At 44.2% G+C, this 17642-nt stretch overlaps 1 protein-coding gene across 1 annotated transcript in view; it reads right to left on the reverse strand.

Moving 5' to 3' along the window:
• Positions 1–17642, reverse strand: part of ANO2 (anoctamin 2) — a 364608-nt gene that overhangs the window by 85066 nt on the left and 261900 nt on the right. The window contains exon 17 of the mRNA XM_031936252.1: positions 1346–1420. Coding sequence (XP_031792112.1) covers positions 1346–1420 — 75 coding nt within the window. The remainder of the gene's footprint in view (positions 1–1345; positions 1421–17642) is intronic.

The raw sequence follows: 17642 nt of genomic DNA on the forward strand, positions 1-17642 counted from the left end.
AGCCTAACCTACTACTACTGGAGACAGAAGTCTATTTTACCTATTTATTGTTATTTATTTACTTATTTATTGTCTGCAAATTTTTTAAGAGAGGGATTATTTTGCTTTGTTTTCTGCTGTATCCCCAGTGTCTAAGAATGGTGTCAAGCACATCGTTTGACTCATTAAATACTGAATGAAGGAATAAACTCTTTAACAATAATATGCATATTGTGGGAGGCTTTGAAGTGCTAAATTAAACTTTATGTCATAACAGCTTAACACACAGCAACTCACCACATATTCTCGAATAAATTCCACATGCCTTGCACTTGTTAAGCAATGAAAAGAAAGCAAATTTAGACTTCTAAGCTGTGGCAAGGCACCCATCAACTCTGTACTTCATCTGAAAAATGAGGAGTTGAATTGGTGATATCTAAGTTTCCTTCACCTTTTACATTTCTAAGGCGAAAACACAGTTCCTGTACTTAAAGGTCATGATGGCAAAAAAAAAAAAAAAAAAAGAAAAGAAAAGAAAAGAAACCTCAGGCCAGAGTCAGAGTTACAAGAATTTCCAGACCAATTTTTGGAATAAGTGATCCCTCTTCCACCCTGCAACTAACATGTAGGCCTACTTAGAAATGCTCTGAGCTGTGAGTACACACACTCCTTTGTAAAGCAGAACCTCCAATCTTGAATACCGGAATATTTCCATAAAGAGATAAGGGGTATTAGTAACCCTAACATTGTCCTCTGATTTTTGCCTTCCCTGAGGTCCTCTCGCTTCAGGTACTGCTGTCTTGCCCATGCTGGCAAACAAGAATAAACTGCTACCACCTTATTGATCTAACTCAAATACGAATCACAAGATTTTCCCTCAGCTTTCCCTGACACAGCTGAGACCATCTGGGTCTTGCAAAAGGGCTGTACCAAATTCTAAGGTACAGCACAAGGAAATAAACCCAGCAACTATAGGAAAGCTGAAGAATCACACTGACCGAGCCCAAGCTGGCTATCTCCTGTGGCTTCCAGACTCTGGTCTAGCCACAAACGTCAGAGAGAGCCACCCCACAGCCCAAACAGGCTGCTGCAGTTGCAGCCATCTTACCTGATTCCTTCTCCAAGTTTCTGGTCTGTCTCGATGCGGAAGCACCATCTGGTAACCCACTCCCTGGAAGTTCCGACTTCTAGCAGGTGTGGTCAATGGCCTCACTAACAGACAAGATCCTGCCCCTCTACACAGGACTGTGGCTTTCCCTTTACCAACCTCTCATTATTTTCCTAGCAGAATATAATATCCACAGTAGTCACATAACAGCATCTACCTGCATGCAGTCACAGGCAAATGGTCCCTCAAAGAAATTACCATGAATAAGATGGAGGCAAAGTTCATCAGGTAACCTGGGAAACGATCCTTCCAGGTCAGTTTATCTTCATCATCCTGGGGAGAAACAGGAGAGCAGAGACAATCAGAAGGCACAAATAACAGATATTAATTAATTTGCTCTCAATTTGCACATATTTGCATATGATTGATCATTATCACCCTATATAGATATATTTCTAGTCACTGATGCCTTACTCTCCATATTATCAACAACTCTCCTAATTTTATAATTTCTAGATGAGCTGGCGTAGCCTGGAAAAATTACAATGAAAAAAGGATAAGATTTTATTTCAAACTCACACTGGGCTGAAGTTCTAATTCAACCACTTATCAGCTGTGTGATCCTGGATATGTCTCTTATTAACATTTCTGACCTTTTATTTCCTCATCTGTAAACTGGGCACAGTAGTGATACCTGCCCTGCCTACTGCACAGGACAGTTTTCTTTGTTTTGTTTTAGTAAGAAACACGTGAATATAGTAAAGCAATGGACAAATGACAGGTAACAACCCAACCACAGGGCGGCATCCCATAAATAGATCATCTGTTAAATAAAACATCAACCACTGATCTTAGAGCCTAATAATTGTGCAAATTACCATAATTTTGTTCTTCAAAGAGGCTACATGTAGTATTATGTGCTCTCCCTTGTCACAAATCCAAACATTGTGAGACACAGGTTAAGCTGATCAATTCAATCAACTTGGCTGAGAATCCTACCTTCTTCCCCTTGGACTGGGTCCAGTTCACCCAGGCCATTATCCTGGGACAACTGTATCACTAACCAGAGTCCTCCTTCAGCATGCTCTGAAGACCCTCATTTGGTGGGGGACAGGGGAGGGGCTGCCAACAGCTATGAATGATAAACAGCTCTGCTAATTAAACAGCTCTGCTGTATAAATTTAGTTCAGGCACTTGATTTCTCTGAGCTGCAGTTCTATAAAATTAGAATTGATACAGCTGTCCTGCCTACTACACAAGGTAGCTGGGAAGACCATCTGAAGCCGTGTTTGTGAAGGTGCCGAGAATATAGCAGAGCACTCCCTGCCAGTAAGGCAAGAATCCACAAGTACTTCTGCAAGGTATCTGAATGCGGCTCAGCGGTGAGCGCTCCAGGGCCCCTGCTCTCTCCTCTCCCTTCCTCACCACTGATATTCAGAACACACCTGATTTGGCGCTAGCAACAGTGCCATCTAGCCTTTGAAAGCTTGTACTGTAAGCAAAGGACCTCCTTGTCCTAAAAGATTTCTTTCTAAAAATGCCTCTAGGGCCCACTGTGCGTTGATCGTGGTGCCAGGCACAGTGGGAGACAGAAGAAAACTGACAAGATCACCACTCCTGGGGGGCTCTCAGGCTAAGGAAACAGAGATGACACCCACACACCAAAAGGTTTAAGAATCCCTGGTCAGTCTGGGAGTGAGGGTTATCTTGGGAGTGAGCCTGAAGGGATGTGAGAAGAGGAAAAATTCTCATGCCTGGAACTGAGCAACAGGTGGAGCTGGCTTAATAAATTGTGATGGGAATGAGTGTTACAGCTGAATTCACTTAGTAATTAGCACTTGCATTTACAGATTATGTAAACAAGCAATAGATTCAGGTTTGCACAGACGTCGTGATAGAATCCTGTTGCTAGACTCTTAGCCCAACAGGCCTTCCATCATACAGTGAGAACAAGGTAACTACATCTTGTGGCCATTCTGAAGAAATAGGAACATATGAACCTATTTCTGATGGGATTGGAACAAGACTCATTCACGTTCTTCTAAATTAGGCCAAACATCAAGAGGGAGTAGAGTTTCTTTCATTTTCCTTCAGTATTAATTCTTAGTTTCAGTCACACACTCTTTCCTTACACGTATTTTTTTTTTTTTTTTTTTTTTTTTTTTTGGAGACGAATTCTCACTCTGTTGCCCAGGCTGGAGTGCAGTGGCACGATGTTGACTCACTGCAACCTCCGCCGCCCAGGTGCAAATGATTCTCCTGTCTCATCTTCCCCAGTAGCTGGGACTACAGGCACATGCCACCACGCCCGGCTGAGTTTGTGTGTGTATGTGTTTTTTTTTAGTAGAGACAGTGTTTCACCGTGTTAGCCAGGATGGTCTCGATCTCCTGACCTTGTGATCTGATCCGCCTGCCTTGGCCTCCCGAAGTGCTGGGATTACAGGCGTGAGCCACTGCACCCAGCCCCTTAAGGGTATTTTTAAAAGTTTTTTCAAGCTGTTGACAAGGAAAACTGAGGATGGGCTGACGGATGATAACACTCAATAGGGATTCTGAAGAGAAATTTGAGGGGCCAGGGAAGGACTTTTCCTGAGCCTCCCGCCCAATTATGGTCAAGGTTTTGATGAATAAGTCTTGGTTCAGTCCTACTCAACAAACAAAGTCTAAACAGTGCCAATGGGCCGGGCTCTGTGCTACATACTGAGGACACGCTGAGGAGAAGGTTCAGCTCTGCCCAGGAGGAGCTCAGAGACCACCAAGGAAACAAGGAAAAGCAATTCTAAGCTAAATCTGATTAGGAAGGTGGCATTACTATTTTGCATAAAAACGAGACATAACTAAAAAGCAACCAAATTAAATGTCCACTCAAAGCAACTGAAAGAAAAAATGCTCATTTTGATATAACGTTCTAGTGTATATTGAAAAATCACCCCTTCTTATGTTTACACTGGTGATCTCTTTTTTCTGGAAGTCACAGCTCCCAACACACACACAGTGCTCATGCGTTCAGACACTCTCCCAACATGAGAAGCCAAGAGAAACACAAACATTGCACCGCTGTCTTCCAAGCTCCCAAAGTCACTAGTAAAAATGACAGTGAGTAAAGTAGTCTTTACTTATAATAATCTGGCTCTAATAATGGAAGCCAATTAAAATTCTCCATTCACGGATACACTAACAACATGAAGACCTGCAATAAAATATCCTTAACTTAAATACATTCTGCTTACAAATCCTATAGCCAGCATATAAGACAGCACAAAGAGAAGTAGGCTTGGAACCAGGACATCCAAGTTCTGAACTCTTGGCTCTGGTACTTCTTAGGTGAATGACCTTGGGAAATTCCCAGATCCTCAGCTTCCTTATCTGTAAAATAATCTACGTGCCCTATCTGTAAAATATAGTTATATCTATCACACCAAATTACCATGCATTTAAAATCACCCAACCTGTGAAGCAGGTCAAGAGAGTGCAGGCACACAGAGGTATGAGAACTCTTAGCACCTCTCTCTCCTTTTAAAATGGAAATAACACTTGTCCCACCCAAGTGGCCCAGGTATTGTGTGGATCACATGAGTGCATGCATATGAGAGAGCTCTGTAAACTGGAAGGCTCATAAAAGTAAGGTCTAATCAGCTTCATGATATCATCAAAAGCAGGTGACTATAAAGCACTTAGCTAATGCAGTCATTGTTAACACAGGAGCCTAGCTGTCCTCTGTGCCAGCTTCTTTGTCTCAGCTCTTTGTGTCTATGTCCCTTGATGATGGCTCCCAGTTTTGACCCTCCAGACAGCAAGCAGCACAGTACTAAAACCACATAAGTGCCCTTTTGGCAAGCTGAACATTTGGAAATGAAATCACTGAAAAGGCAATAGGTGAGAGTGCTATTTAAACAAATCCCTCGGAGAATAATTTTGTAAAGTGGCAATCATCCTTGAGTTGTTTTCTTCTTCTTCTTCTTTTTTTCTTTTTCTTTTTTTAGAGACAGAGTCTCTCACTCTGCCACCCAGGCTGGAGTGCAGTTGCACAATCATAGCTTGCTGCAACCTCGAACTCCTGGGCTCAAGTGATCATCCTGCCTCAGCCTCTAGATTAGCTGAAATTACAGGCATAGGACATCACACCTGACTTCATTTTTAATTAAGATATAATTTACACACAGTAAATTCCACCTTCATTAGTGTTTAGTTCTGTAAGTTTTGATAAATATATAGTCATATAACCATAACCACAACGACAATCAAGATATAGAACAATACCATCACTTCCCATTATTCTCCCATGGCCCTTTGTAGTCTATCACCTCCCCCAGTCCCCAGAACCTGACAAGATCTGTTTTATGCCCCTTTGGTTTTACCTTTTCCAAAATGTCATATAAGTGGATTCATAGAGTATGCAGGCTGTTGAGTTTGGCTTCTTCGACTTAGCATTTGAGATTCATGTCGTCCATGTGGTTGCATGTATTGGTAGTTTGTTCCTTTTTATTGCTGAATAATATTCCACTGTGTGAAGGTACTACAGTTCATTTGCCCTTTCACTATTTGAGGGATGTTTGAATTGTCTCTAGCTTTTAGCAATTATGAATAAAGCCATTGTAAAAGTGTCTGTGCACTAGTTTTGGTGTAAACATAGGTTTTCATTTCCCTTGGATAATTACCAAGAAATGGAATTACCAAGTCATAAGGTAAGTATATGCTTGACTTTATAAGAATCTGCCAGACAGCTTCCCAAAGTGGGTGTACCATTTTGCATTTCCATTAATAAGATATGGTATTTCCTTCCTCTATTTTCTTTATTTTATTAAATACATTTTTAATTTAGAATAGTTTCATATTTACAGAAACGCTTCAAAGGAGTTCCCATATGCTCTGCACCCAGTTTCCCCTATTATATTAAATACGTTTTTTCACAACCAATGAACCAATATTGTACAGTATTATTAAAGTTCATACTTTATTCATATTTTCTTATAAATATAATATAAAATCTAATATTACTTAAATTTAATAATATACTATTTATATTAGTTTTTACCTAATAGCCACTTTCTGTTCCAGGGTCCCCTCAAAGAAAACGCATTATATTTAGTCGTCATGCTCCCTTAGACTCCTCTAGACTGTGACAGTTTCTCAGACTTTTTTTATTAGTGGTGATTTTGTTCGTTTTGAAGTGTACTGGTCAAGTATTTTGTAGAATGTCCCTCAACACAGGCTTGTCTGAAGTTTTTCCCATGATTAGACTGAGGTTATGCATTTGGGGGAGGAAGACCAAAGAGGGAAGGGGCCATTTTCATCACATCATATCAAGGGTACAGGCTAGAATATGACTGACCACTGATGATGTCAACCTTGATCTCCTGGTGGAGATGATATCTGTCAGATTTTTCTGTTGTAAAGTTTCTTTTTTTCTCCTTCCCATACTTCACTCTTCAGAAGAAAGTCACAAAGTGCCCACATTTAAGGTGTGGGAATTACACTCCACCTCTCTGAAGGGGCAGGATCTGCAGATTCTCCTAGGTTTTTAATCCAGATTTTTATATTTTGAGTTTGCTAAAAGCAGGACTGTAAAGAAGAGATACTCAGTCATACCAATGTGAAACCAGTGCAGGTTACTCCCAACCCTAAAAGAAGAATGAAGACGGTAAATGCCAAGTGACCAGGACTGGAGTGGAACTGGGTTTGGGCTTCAAAAGCAGCAGGCTGTGGTCCTCATTCTTTGGGTAAGCCCCCAAAGGACAGGAAGCCAAACCTTGCCATCCTCACTGGCAGTTCCATTATCATCATCTGCCTGAGCCCTCCAGATAATAGCAAGAGGGTCAGGAATAGGTCAGACCGGCTTCTATCAAAATGTTCATACACTGTCCCTAAGTTCTGGCAAATATTTTGGGGGCAGTGTCAAAGAGAAGAGAAATATAATGGATTTGGAAATACAGGATGTGGGCTTCATTCTGTCTCCACTTCTTTATTAGCTGACCTAGGGCATATTGTTCAACTTATCTGTGTCCTCAAATCAGCATCTCTAATGGGACAACTGGTAACTTTCCTTACTGAGCACTCAATGAGTATACCATATATGTGACAGGACTTGGAAAACCGTAAGTTCTATATAATCGTGAGTTGTAGTACTCTTGTTTCTATACAGGACGCATACATCGAACATCAAATATGTACCTCAAGCATCATGCTAGCACCAGGCAGTAGGCATACATAGAAGAACAGCTCACATTATTGGCCCTGACTAGTAGCAGAAACTGAGAAAGATGAACACAAATTACGACATGATATGACACGCAAAGTGCTATGGAAACAGAGAGCAGGGAGTGAATTCCAACCTAGAGGAATAAGGAGAGACTTCAATGACTAGGAGACATTAGGAGACATTTCAGTTGTGATTAAAGAATGATTAGAGTTTCCCAGGATGCAAAGGGGGATGAAGGTATTCCAGAGAAAGCACCATGTGCAAAAGCATGGAGATACCATAACACACGGTATGATCAAATGGCTCAGTGTAATGAGAGGGTAGGATGTATACACAGTAGCAGGGTTTTAGATAGATAAAGTTAAAATCAGATTCCTAAGTACCTGGTAATCTACGATGCATCTTTCATTATGACATGAAGGATCAAACATCAGAACAGAATGACACTTCTAGCTAGCACACAGCAAGTCATCTGATAGTAGGCTGGCAGGGGTCATAGAGAATAAATAATGCAGTCCCTTGCTCATCAGATCAGTCCTGAGGTACAGGAGGAGAGGTGACACACCCATGGCTAGTCAGCAACTTCATTCTAGGCAACACCAGAACAGGGCCTCTGATACTTCTGCTCAGTTGTTGAGAAGGCTGTGGCTAACTGGTTCCTTTATAAGGAATGGTTGCTTCTAGATTTTAAATTCTAAATAATATCCAGGGACCTTTTAAACATGAATTATGTTTTAATGCCATAGTTGATTTATCCTGATGGTGGAAAATATTGAAAGCAATTGCTTATTTGCATTTAGTTCTGTGTACTGTTTGAGGAGCGGAGCTGAGGTGCTGTCTGCTTATCACTTCCAAACCTTTACTCTTCTGTCTATGAGAGCCTCTCCTTTGGGGGGCACACCATTCAGCCATAAGGACTTGTACTTTGTGATTATCATCTGCATCGCCATCTTCCCCAATCCTGCCATCATCACAAGCAACTGAGATCCAGAAACTGACTTACTCCTCAATGTCCTCATGTCAACCCTACTTCACTCTGGCCAGCAACTCCTCACCACAGTCCAGGTAATGTTGATATTTGGAATTCTTCACTTCCTATTCTTCCACTACTCTTAGTCTGGCCCACCACTCCAGTCATACTTAACATCACACACATGCTTCCGTGCCTGAGTTCATCTAACAGAGCCACACAACAGCGCCCCATATTGAATCAGAGCAGCCATCCCACTTCTCAATAAGATAAGGGATTCTGAGTGCCACCAAAAAAATTACACAACTGCATAGATTGATGTCACTATACAGTCACAACTGGCAACATCAGTTGTGCCCTCGTTGCTTCCTGGCCATACTTTTCTCATTCTCCTATACACCCATCAGTTGCGTCCAAATTGCCCCTCTCTTTACGCAAGCCCCCATTCTTCTATCCCTTTTCTCCCACTTATTACATAACCTCACTTTTTTATTGAAAAAAAAAAAAACTCAAGATCATCATGTGAGAATCTCAATTTCTCCTTTTGCCATCTATAATTTTACCTTCATTTTTTCACATCTGACCTTTCTGTCTCTTTTGGAGAGATATCCCTCCCTCTTACTGACTGCCAGTCTTTCTACCTTTTCTTTAAATCTCATCCTCTCCTCAAGGACTTTGTTCTCCTTTATCTTAAAACTGTGTTTTCAGGCTTTTGCAGGTACCTTCAAAATCATCTGCAGGATTTGTTAAAACAGATTTCTGGGCTCCATTCCCAAAGATTCTGATTCAGTGGCTCTGGAATGGGGCCTGAGAATTTGCATTTTTAATAAGTTTTCAGGTACAGTGAGTGCTGCTGCTGCTGCTGTGTTGCTGCTAGTCAGGGAACTGTACTAACTCTCTTAAACCATTTCCTTCTGCTGGGTACGGCCACCCTGCCTGCAGACACACCAAAAAAAAAAAAAAAAGAGCCACCACTTTTAAATTGCTTACAATGTGACTGACAATTAGCTATGTGCCTTAGACATATCCCATTTAATTACTGTAGTAATTCGTGAGGGGTGATTATTATTCCCATTCTATAGCTGGTAGGACCTGAAGGTTCCAGAAGGTTATGGGACTTGTTCACAAGTGAATAAGTGGCAGCTCTGGAATCTAATGTGTGTGAGTCCAATGCCTTGTACTCCACAGCCTCTCATGTGGTGCAATACTTTGTCATCTAAAAAATACATGAACCATGAAGCAGCCACAACATTAGAAGGAGTCAGAAGAGAGGAGGGTGACCAAAACTCAGGGAGGGACACAGAGGCACAGCTCCTCTTGACAGAGAGATCAAGTAAGTTAAGAGCAGCAAGGCATCTGTCAGAATTTGTCATTAAGATCATCTGCAACCTTTGTGAGCAAATTTCAAGGGAACAGTGGGAGTAAAACCAACACTGCAGATGATGAGGAACTGGATGGAAGGTGAGGGGAGAGCAGCTATCGTTTGCTTTCTGAAGAAGTTGGAGGGAACACAGGGTTGCAGAGTTCAGATGTTTAATACCAGCACTTCCCCATACTTTTTTCCTAGCTAAAGTGACCACCCACCTGTTGAGGACCCTCAAATTCTTATCACCAGCCCAGATCTCTCTGTTAAGCTCCAAACTCATTTGTCCAACTGCCTAGTGAGCACCTTCAACGGAATGTCCTAAGCTCAAATGTCCCAAAAAGAATGGATCACCTTGTTCCTTAAACCTTTTTTATCCTAACTCAACCACGTGAACTGAACCATGACTCTTTGAGCGGGCGACACCTGAAACAGAGGCATTCCTTGGGGTTATTTCCTCCCACACACTCACATTTGATCGGCCCCAGGTGTCGTGGGGTCCACTTCTTAAACCCTCTCCTGATCTTCCCCTCCTGTCCATTCGTACTTCTGATGGCTTCGTTCAGGCCCTGCACAGCGGACTCATTCCCCATCCACTGTATTTATTGATTTTCTTGTCTTTCCTCTTCATGAACTGTCAGTTCCAGGAGAGCAGAGGCCTTATAGCTGGTGTCTAAGCATAGTGTCAGATACACAGCGCAAACTCTTAATTGTTTGTTCAACCAGTGTCTCCCACTTTCCCCTCAGGCCCAAGCTGCTCAATGCTCTCTCTGCTGGGTCTCCTATCAGGTCCTATCAGGACCTCAACTCTGAAAACAATCTTGGTAACATTTAACCAGCCTCACTTAGATCCCCCTCCATGTAAGGAGGCATGCAGGGCATGGCCTAGACACTGTGAGAATTCACTGAGGCCAGTGGCAGGTAGAAATAAAATGGAGAGTTTCTCATCCCTGTCTTCAGGGATACTGTCTGCCTTGAGTTCCCAGGACAGGGGATCCAGACATTGCAGCAGGCAGAGGTCTTCTACAGATTGGGAGGGGACTGAAGCCAAATGCCTCTGGTCAGAGACACCACAGGGAACTCTGGATGGAGAGGGTTGGCAGGGCCGGGACAGGGTTTCTGAGGGAAGTCACTTGGGGGAGCCTGTTTCCAAGAATGACTTCAGTAAACCAGGGCTGGTTAAATTGCATGACAGATAGGAGCTGGTCCCAGACAAATGGACTCACGGCAGAGTGGGATTTAGAGATTGACTTGGTTGGGGGTGGGGGTGGCAGTGGAAGGCTAAAGCTCAGGTTCAACTATGTCTGAGAAAGAGTCAAATAGCAGTAGTTTGTTCCAAAGTCCTCATCAAGAACACAAGCTCCTGAAGTTGATCAAGCACCACTTATGAGATTCCTGTGCTGGGTGCCTCCATGACACATTGTGATTTGATAGGGCTGGCTTGAGGAGACATCAATACGTGGAGGGCTTAGAGGAGGGAGGGTTGAGAAACAGCGAAACTCCAGAAAGAGAGGAACAATGTGAAGAAGTGCAATATACTTTTCCATTTTTTTGTTATGCTTTTTTTGAAATAGGGTCTTGCTCTGTCAGCCAGGTTGGACTGCAGTATACTTTTCCATTTGAGGGCCCTTGGGACATTGTCAGAGATGAGAATCAAGGAAAACCCACGTGCTCCTGGGCTCAGGGAGGAGGTACGAGTGGCCATCTGGTCTCACATGACTGAAGGTCTCTGGTTAACGAGCTTTACGCATTTTTATGAGCCAGCCCACTGTGTGCATCAGTTGCCCTGAGTGTGGGGGACTCCTCAGCACAATTTCAGGTGGAGATTAACAATTCTGGCAGCCAGCGCCATAAATTCAGCCTCTCACAGAATGGCACATGTTCGAGGGCAGAGAGGGGACTCTGGCTGCTTTCACAAAATAAATGCAAGCCATAAACTGAGAGGAGTTATGCTGTGATCTCCTGGTTTGTGACTTCAGGCCACCTTAGCCCTCCATACATATGTTGACTAAAACAAAGGAGAAAGAGATAGTAAGGTTCTGGGCCAGTAATCTGTGAAACGGGACCATAAAGTTACATTTGAGAAAAAATATTATCTGCTCATTTGTCTTTCTCTCCCTCTCCTCATCCCCTTTTTCTTCTTCCTTGCTGGAGCTGGGCATCTCACCATGTCTGTCCTGGGAATGCTGCAGTGTGGTCTAGCCTGGAGGTGGCTGCCTGGATTCTATTTCCAGCTTGCACACTTATTGAACGTGTGACTTCAGGCATGTTACCAACTTCTGTATACCTCCACTTCCTCACCCACAACAAAGAGATTGAAAATAGTGCCAACAGTACGAGATTGCTGCTGTGGAGATGAAATGAGGTAATGCATGAAATATGCATAGGACTGTGCCTGGCACATAGTTAGAACGCAATACTTGTTACCTATCATCTGATGATCAACAGCATCATCATTGTCATCATCATCATAATCATAGCACCAAAATTAACATCATCATCATCATCATCACCATCATCATATTATCAACATTACCATCATCAACAGCATCAATATCATTGTATCAAAATCAACATTAATCATCAACATCATTATCATCATTGTCATCAATATCATCATCATTGTCATCATCATCACTAAAATCATCATCAGCATCATCACTGCTTTATCCACCAGGGACCCTGTGGCCCTAACTGACAAGGAAATCCAGGTAATTATGGGCAAAGTTTTCTATAGCACAAACCCAGGGGCTGCTCTTCTTATCCCAAAGTCACACAACTGCCTTGTGTGACCTCATTCCACTACCTGGTCCCACTTTCCCCTCAGACTCAAGCTGCTCGATGCTTTCTCTGCTGGGTGACTTCCAAGGCTTCTCACAAACAGCACCTACCATAGCAGCAGAGGTTCCCCCACCAACTTCATCATCTTCTTTCTCTCTTTAGGTCTCCCTCTTAAAATACTTCCTCCTCCAGGCAGCCTTCATGGCCTGATCAGAGGAGTGAGGCCAGTATTTGAGTGCATATCCCTCCCTTCACGGAGCATTAGCCTCCCATAGCTCCTGGCAACACAACGTCAGTCTGCAAAATGGTCTTGGTCTCCACAGCCCAAGCACACCCAGCCTCTCTGGAGCTGAGCCTCCAGGTCCCACCCCTCAGGCCCGTGGACTCACCTATGACACCCTCGAAGCCTTCCAGCAGTAGAGAAAGACTTTAGGGACAGGGCCTCAGTCTAGGAGGGGAATCTTGGCAAAGGGGCACGAGGCAGTCATGTGGCACGGCACCTAAGTCTGCAGGCATGCCTAAAGCCCAGGACAGAACGCAGTGTAATTTGTGGCTAAAATGGAAAACATTCTTTATTCCTCCCACTGCTTGGTTTTCCTAGCAGACACAGAAGTACACTCTGGCTCCCTTTCTCCCCTCCTGGGGTCCAGCTCACTTACTCTGCTCTTTCTGGCTCCCAGAGAGCTTGCAGCTCCCCTTTCTTTTTCTCAGCTCGCTGCCTTGTCCTCCCTGGGTTCCAGTACTGGGCTGAGCTTCTCTGTGGCCATTCCCTAAATCCCAGCTGTTCTGCTGTGTGCCCTGCCTGGATTGGGATTTGAGAGCCTCTCCCCAGTCACTCTCAAGGGAGGCCCTTTTATTTTGTGATAGTGGTACAATGAGTCTTTGATGGGTTGCTCCTAATGAGGTGGGAAGGCCTGGGGCAAGCAAGTCCTCTGAGCCTTCTTGTCTGCAAAAGGGAGAGGCCAGCCTGAAGCTATCAGCAACCTCCATCAGTACTGCAGAAGATCCCTTACTTAACAATTTTTTTGACTTACAATTTTTCAACTTTACAACAGGTTATCAGGTCATTAAATGCATTTTCTACTTAAAATATTTCTGACTTATGACAGGTTTATCCATCACAACCCCACTGTAAGTCAAAGAGCATCTTGACATATGAATCCTTGATATACAGCCTTTTCTATACCATCATACGAACATCTTAAGCCAAATGACCATGAACTTTGAATATATCTAAACCCTGTGCTGTGGCCTCCAATGCTTACCACGATCTGGGCTTTGACTCCTCTCCAACTTCATCTCTTGCCATACAATCTTTTGTGTACTCCCTCTCAGCCACACTGGCTTCCTTCCTGTTCTTAGAACACACCAAGTTGGCTTCCATAGCAAAACTTTAGCATGACTCCTCTCCTCTCTCTCCACCCCGCTGCTCCCTCAGCTCAGCCTTCAGTTCTCGATCCCAGCATCACTCCCACCATGAGAACTTTCCCACGCCCCTTGTCCATCCCTGGTCCTTGTAATTCTCTACCACAGCACTTATTGCTATCCAAAGTGACCTTGTTTATTTATTCATCTCCTAACCGGCTTTTTAAGGAAAACATCAGCTCCGCAAAAGCAGGGAACTCCGAGTATCATTCAACATGGATCCAGCACTTGGACCACACTGATCACAGAATTCATTTGCATGGATGACTCAGAGAGTGGATATCAGTTTGGAAACAATAGCCGTGCTCATTTTGGTGGTGCTCCATGCTCAGAATATTGGGAATGAGTATTCAGCCGCTGGGTTGGTCAAATCTAGTTTTGCATAGGAAGAATTCCACAAAGCAATTTTGTGCCACTGCTTCAGGTGACACACCAGTGCCAATCTCTCACGGGTCTGAGGAAAACCGAAGGGAAAAATGCAAAGGTTCATAGCAACCTCTCAACAGTTTAAGAAAAATAGTCAATTGCGTGGCCCACAGACTTGAAGAGCAGCTTTTCTCATATGCATTGCAGCAAGGAGTGTTAAGTGACACCCAGCTATGATCTGATCTACCCTCCTGCCTCTAGCGAGCAGGCCATGAGCCTCCTGTGCTGATCACAAAGACCTCTACAATGGCAATCCTGCAGCCACACTTAGCTCCTCTGCCTAGTGCTTCCTATCCCTTTGGGTCACATAGAATTTCTTAGTCTGAGCTACAGGCCTGCAGCTTTTTTGGGGTCCTTTTCTTTATGTTCTAGCCCACAGACCAGAGAACAGATCCCTAGAGCATTCATTTAGACTTAAAGTTCTTGATGAAATCTCCTCCTATTCTTATCTTCTTCAGGCTCAATATTCCTAGTTCCTACCGTTAGTTTTCCTACTGAATAAACATGGAAGGGAATCAGAATTCTTTGTTCCTGTCCATATCAACTCCCTTCTGTGCCTTGATGGAGCTCTAAGGGCTGCCCACAGCTTACTGTGCTGGGGGTGGGTGGGGACTTGAAACACAGGCCTTCAGCCCAGGAGGATGGAAAGAGGAGAGCTGGGGCTTGGCACTCAGTGAGGCTCGGACCATGGGGAAGACAGCCCACCACTGTGACAGACAGAGGCTGGGATGGGACACGAGGACGATGCCACTGGGTTCCACATCAGCTAATCCTTGGAATCACATGGGGGGGCTTTAAAAAATACACCGATTCCCGGCCCTTCCCTAGATCTGCCAACTCAGAGCCTGGGGGAGGGCCAGGAATCTGTTTTTGAAAATGCTTCATGGGCAATGCTGGGAGATGCTGTTCTTTAACTACCCCTCCCTCGCTGTGTTTGCTCCAGGGCCTGTACTCCTGTGGCTTGTTCCTCTGTGAACAGATTCTCTGAGAGGAGTTCACAGGGTGGAAACAAGCTTGGAGACAATTCCCTCATGCATGGTGTCAACACAGAACCCGCCATGCCAGCTGTCAGGCAGCCCCGCCAACTCGCCAACCTGCTCCCATGGTGCCCCTCCCTTCTCCCCCACCCTCAAGCTGATTACAGGGCTAGGGTAGATGCTGATTACACTCAGTCCAGGGATGAACTTCAGACCCACTGCACTCTCTCGGTAGTTCAGGGAGTAAGAAGGGCAAGAATTGAAGGTGGGCATGCCGCCTGGCCTGCAGTCAAAGCTTGTTTTGATTTTCAAAGCATCAGCTTGACGCACCGGAGAAGACCTAGACCTATGCAGTTACCTTGCATTTTGTGAATTTGTTGGGTTTTAAAATTTCTCACTACACACAAAGCACTTTAACAAGTACCTTAGATCCTATGCCTTAAGAGACGGTTGGTGTCCTCCCCTCAAAGCAGAGGTGCCAGGCTTCTCAGTGTGAAAACAAAAAAGACATTTTGAAATGTGTTGGTAATTTTAATTTAAAGATTGTGCTCTTCGAAATCAATTTCACATGCATAATAATGAGTCTTGCCAACACCCGTGTGTTCTGGTCAGAAAAGTAAAGAAACATTGTTCATTGTTTTGTTAGCAACATCAATCAGTTCTAGCCTCCACCTATGGACAGTCATCACTCTTACGCCAGGATGCAGACAACATACATCTAAAATAGTGCTTGTTTTTAACTAGGATGGCAGAAGAAACTGTTTTCAGGAACTCGCAACAATAATAAACTGGCCAAAGAAAAACACTGCAGTTGGCCCTCATCATGGTATTTGATAACACTGAACTCCCCTAGCGTGCAATGTTTGTTGGTTTGGTTTCAGATTTTGTTAACTAATAGAGAATGGTGGTTAGTTCTTCTTACTAAAATCAAGGGGCCAGAATAAATGGGATGGGACCCCAAAAAAGGCAAGTTGGGTAGGACACAGGGAAGCACTTCCCAGACCTTCTCCAAACCTGGGAACACCCTGAGGGACAAGTTCTCCATTACGTTTCAGCGGAACAGAATCATTTCCAAAGCTGGGCCCTGGTACTTCCTGCAGACATACTCGGAGTCACTATAACACACACTGCTCAGTAATCAGTTCTGAAATGAGCACGTGAAATGACTCATAAGAAGGATCCCTCCTTCCTGCGTGGTCTGCAGGTGAGGAGAGACCATGTCCCACACGCGCCTGCCTCTTCTCTGGGCCCAGTGCTCTCCGTGTCTAGGAGTCTGCCCTGTCCTGCTAGGCTGAGGGCATCCTGGATAGAGCCACAGCTCAGGGGCAGAAGTAAGTCTGTGTCCTTGGCATGACAGGCTTCAGCTGGGCATGGGCCTCAACTCAAGAAGCCTTGGTGCAGAGAGGAGAAGCAGAGCCAAAGAGAGGAAGAAAAATCCATTAAGCAGAGGAAATGAAGCAGAGGAAATGAGTCTCTTTCCTCCTTTCCCACTCTCACCCACAGGGCCCAGGACTAGGCCCTGTGCACAGGGGACTACTGAATACAACGGTACGTGCAGGTCTTAGCATGGGAGAGCAGACTGAATGAACTCCACAAATCCAACTAAGACTCAGCTCCTGCACATGATCACCCACCTACCATCCCATGTGGCAAGGAAGGGAAGCACCTGGGACCTGAGCCCAGGTCCCTGAAATGCTGAAATGCTCAGCCCATACCCTGAAATGCTGACTGCAGGGACCTCTGCACTGCTATGGCCGCCAGAACTCATCTCATCCTACTCTAGACACCAGCCCTGTCATCAGCCCCCTCCAACTCCCTTGTGAGTGCTGAGTTCAGAGGAATTTGTTCTGACCCTCAAGAGGGGTTAAGACACACTGATAGGCTGATTGGATCTGACCTCTCAGATGTCACCGGTGCAGTGGCCCTACCTGCCTAGACAATTGAGAAGAAACATTTTACTATGATTTTTATAAGCATTCATGGTGTTCCAGGGACTGGGCTGTGACCTTGTGATCCAGGATGCTTAGTGTTCTGAGAGAGATAGATGGGTTTTGAAACAGTTACAGTGCAGTGGAGTAGTTGTGATGTAGCCATGGCCAGGATATTATGGAAGCATGGTGGAAGAGCTTCTGACTTTTCTGTCTTTGGAAAAGATTCAGGAAAATTCATGCATGAGTGTTTACATGTACTTATGCACGTATGTGCACATGCATGCATGTGCATACACACAAACTCATGCTTGGTGGTTTGGGTATGCACTAGAACAATGACCCTATCTAGCTAAGGTAGTGGGCCAAGATTAATCATTCCATCCATCTATCTACCCATCCTTCCATCCATCCACCCACCCACCCATCTACCCATCCATCCAGGCATCCATCGTTCTATCCATCTACCCATCCTTCCATCTATCC

Source organism: Piliocolobus tephrosceles, chromosome 10 (genome assembly GCF_002776525.5).
Source record: "Piliocolobus tephrosceles isolate RC106 chromosome 10, ASM277652v3, whole genome shotgun sequence".
Taxonomy (NCBI): domain Eukaryota; kingdom Metazoa; phylum Chordata; class Mammalia; order Primates; family Cercopithecidae; genus Piliocolobus; species Piliocolobus tephrosceles.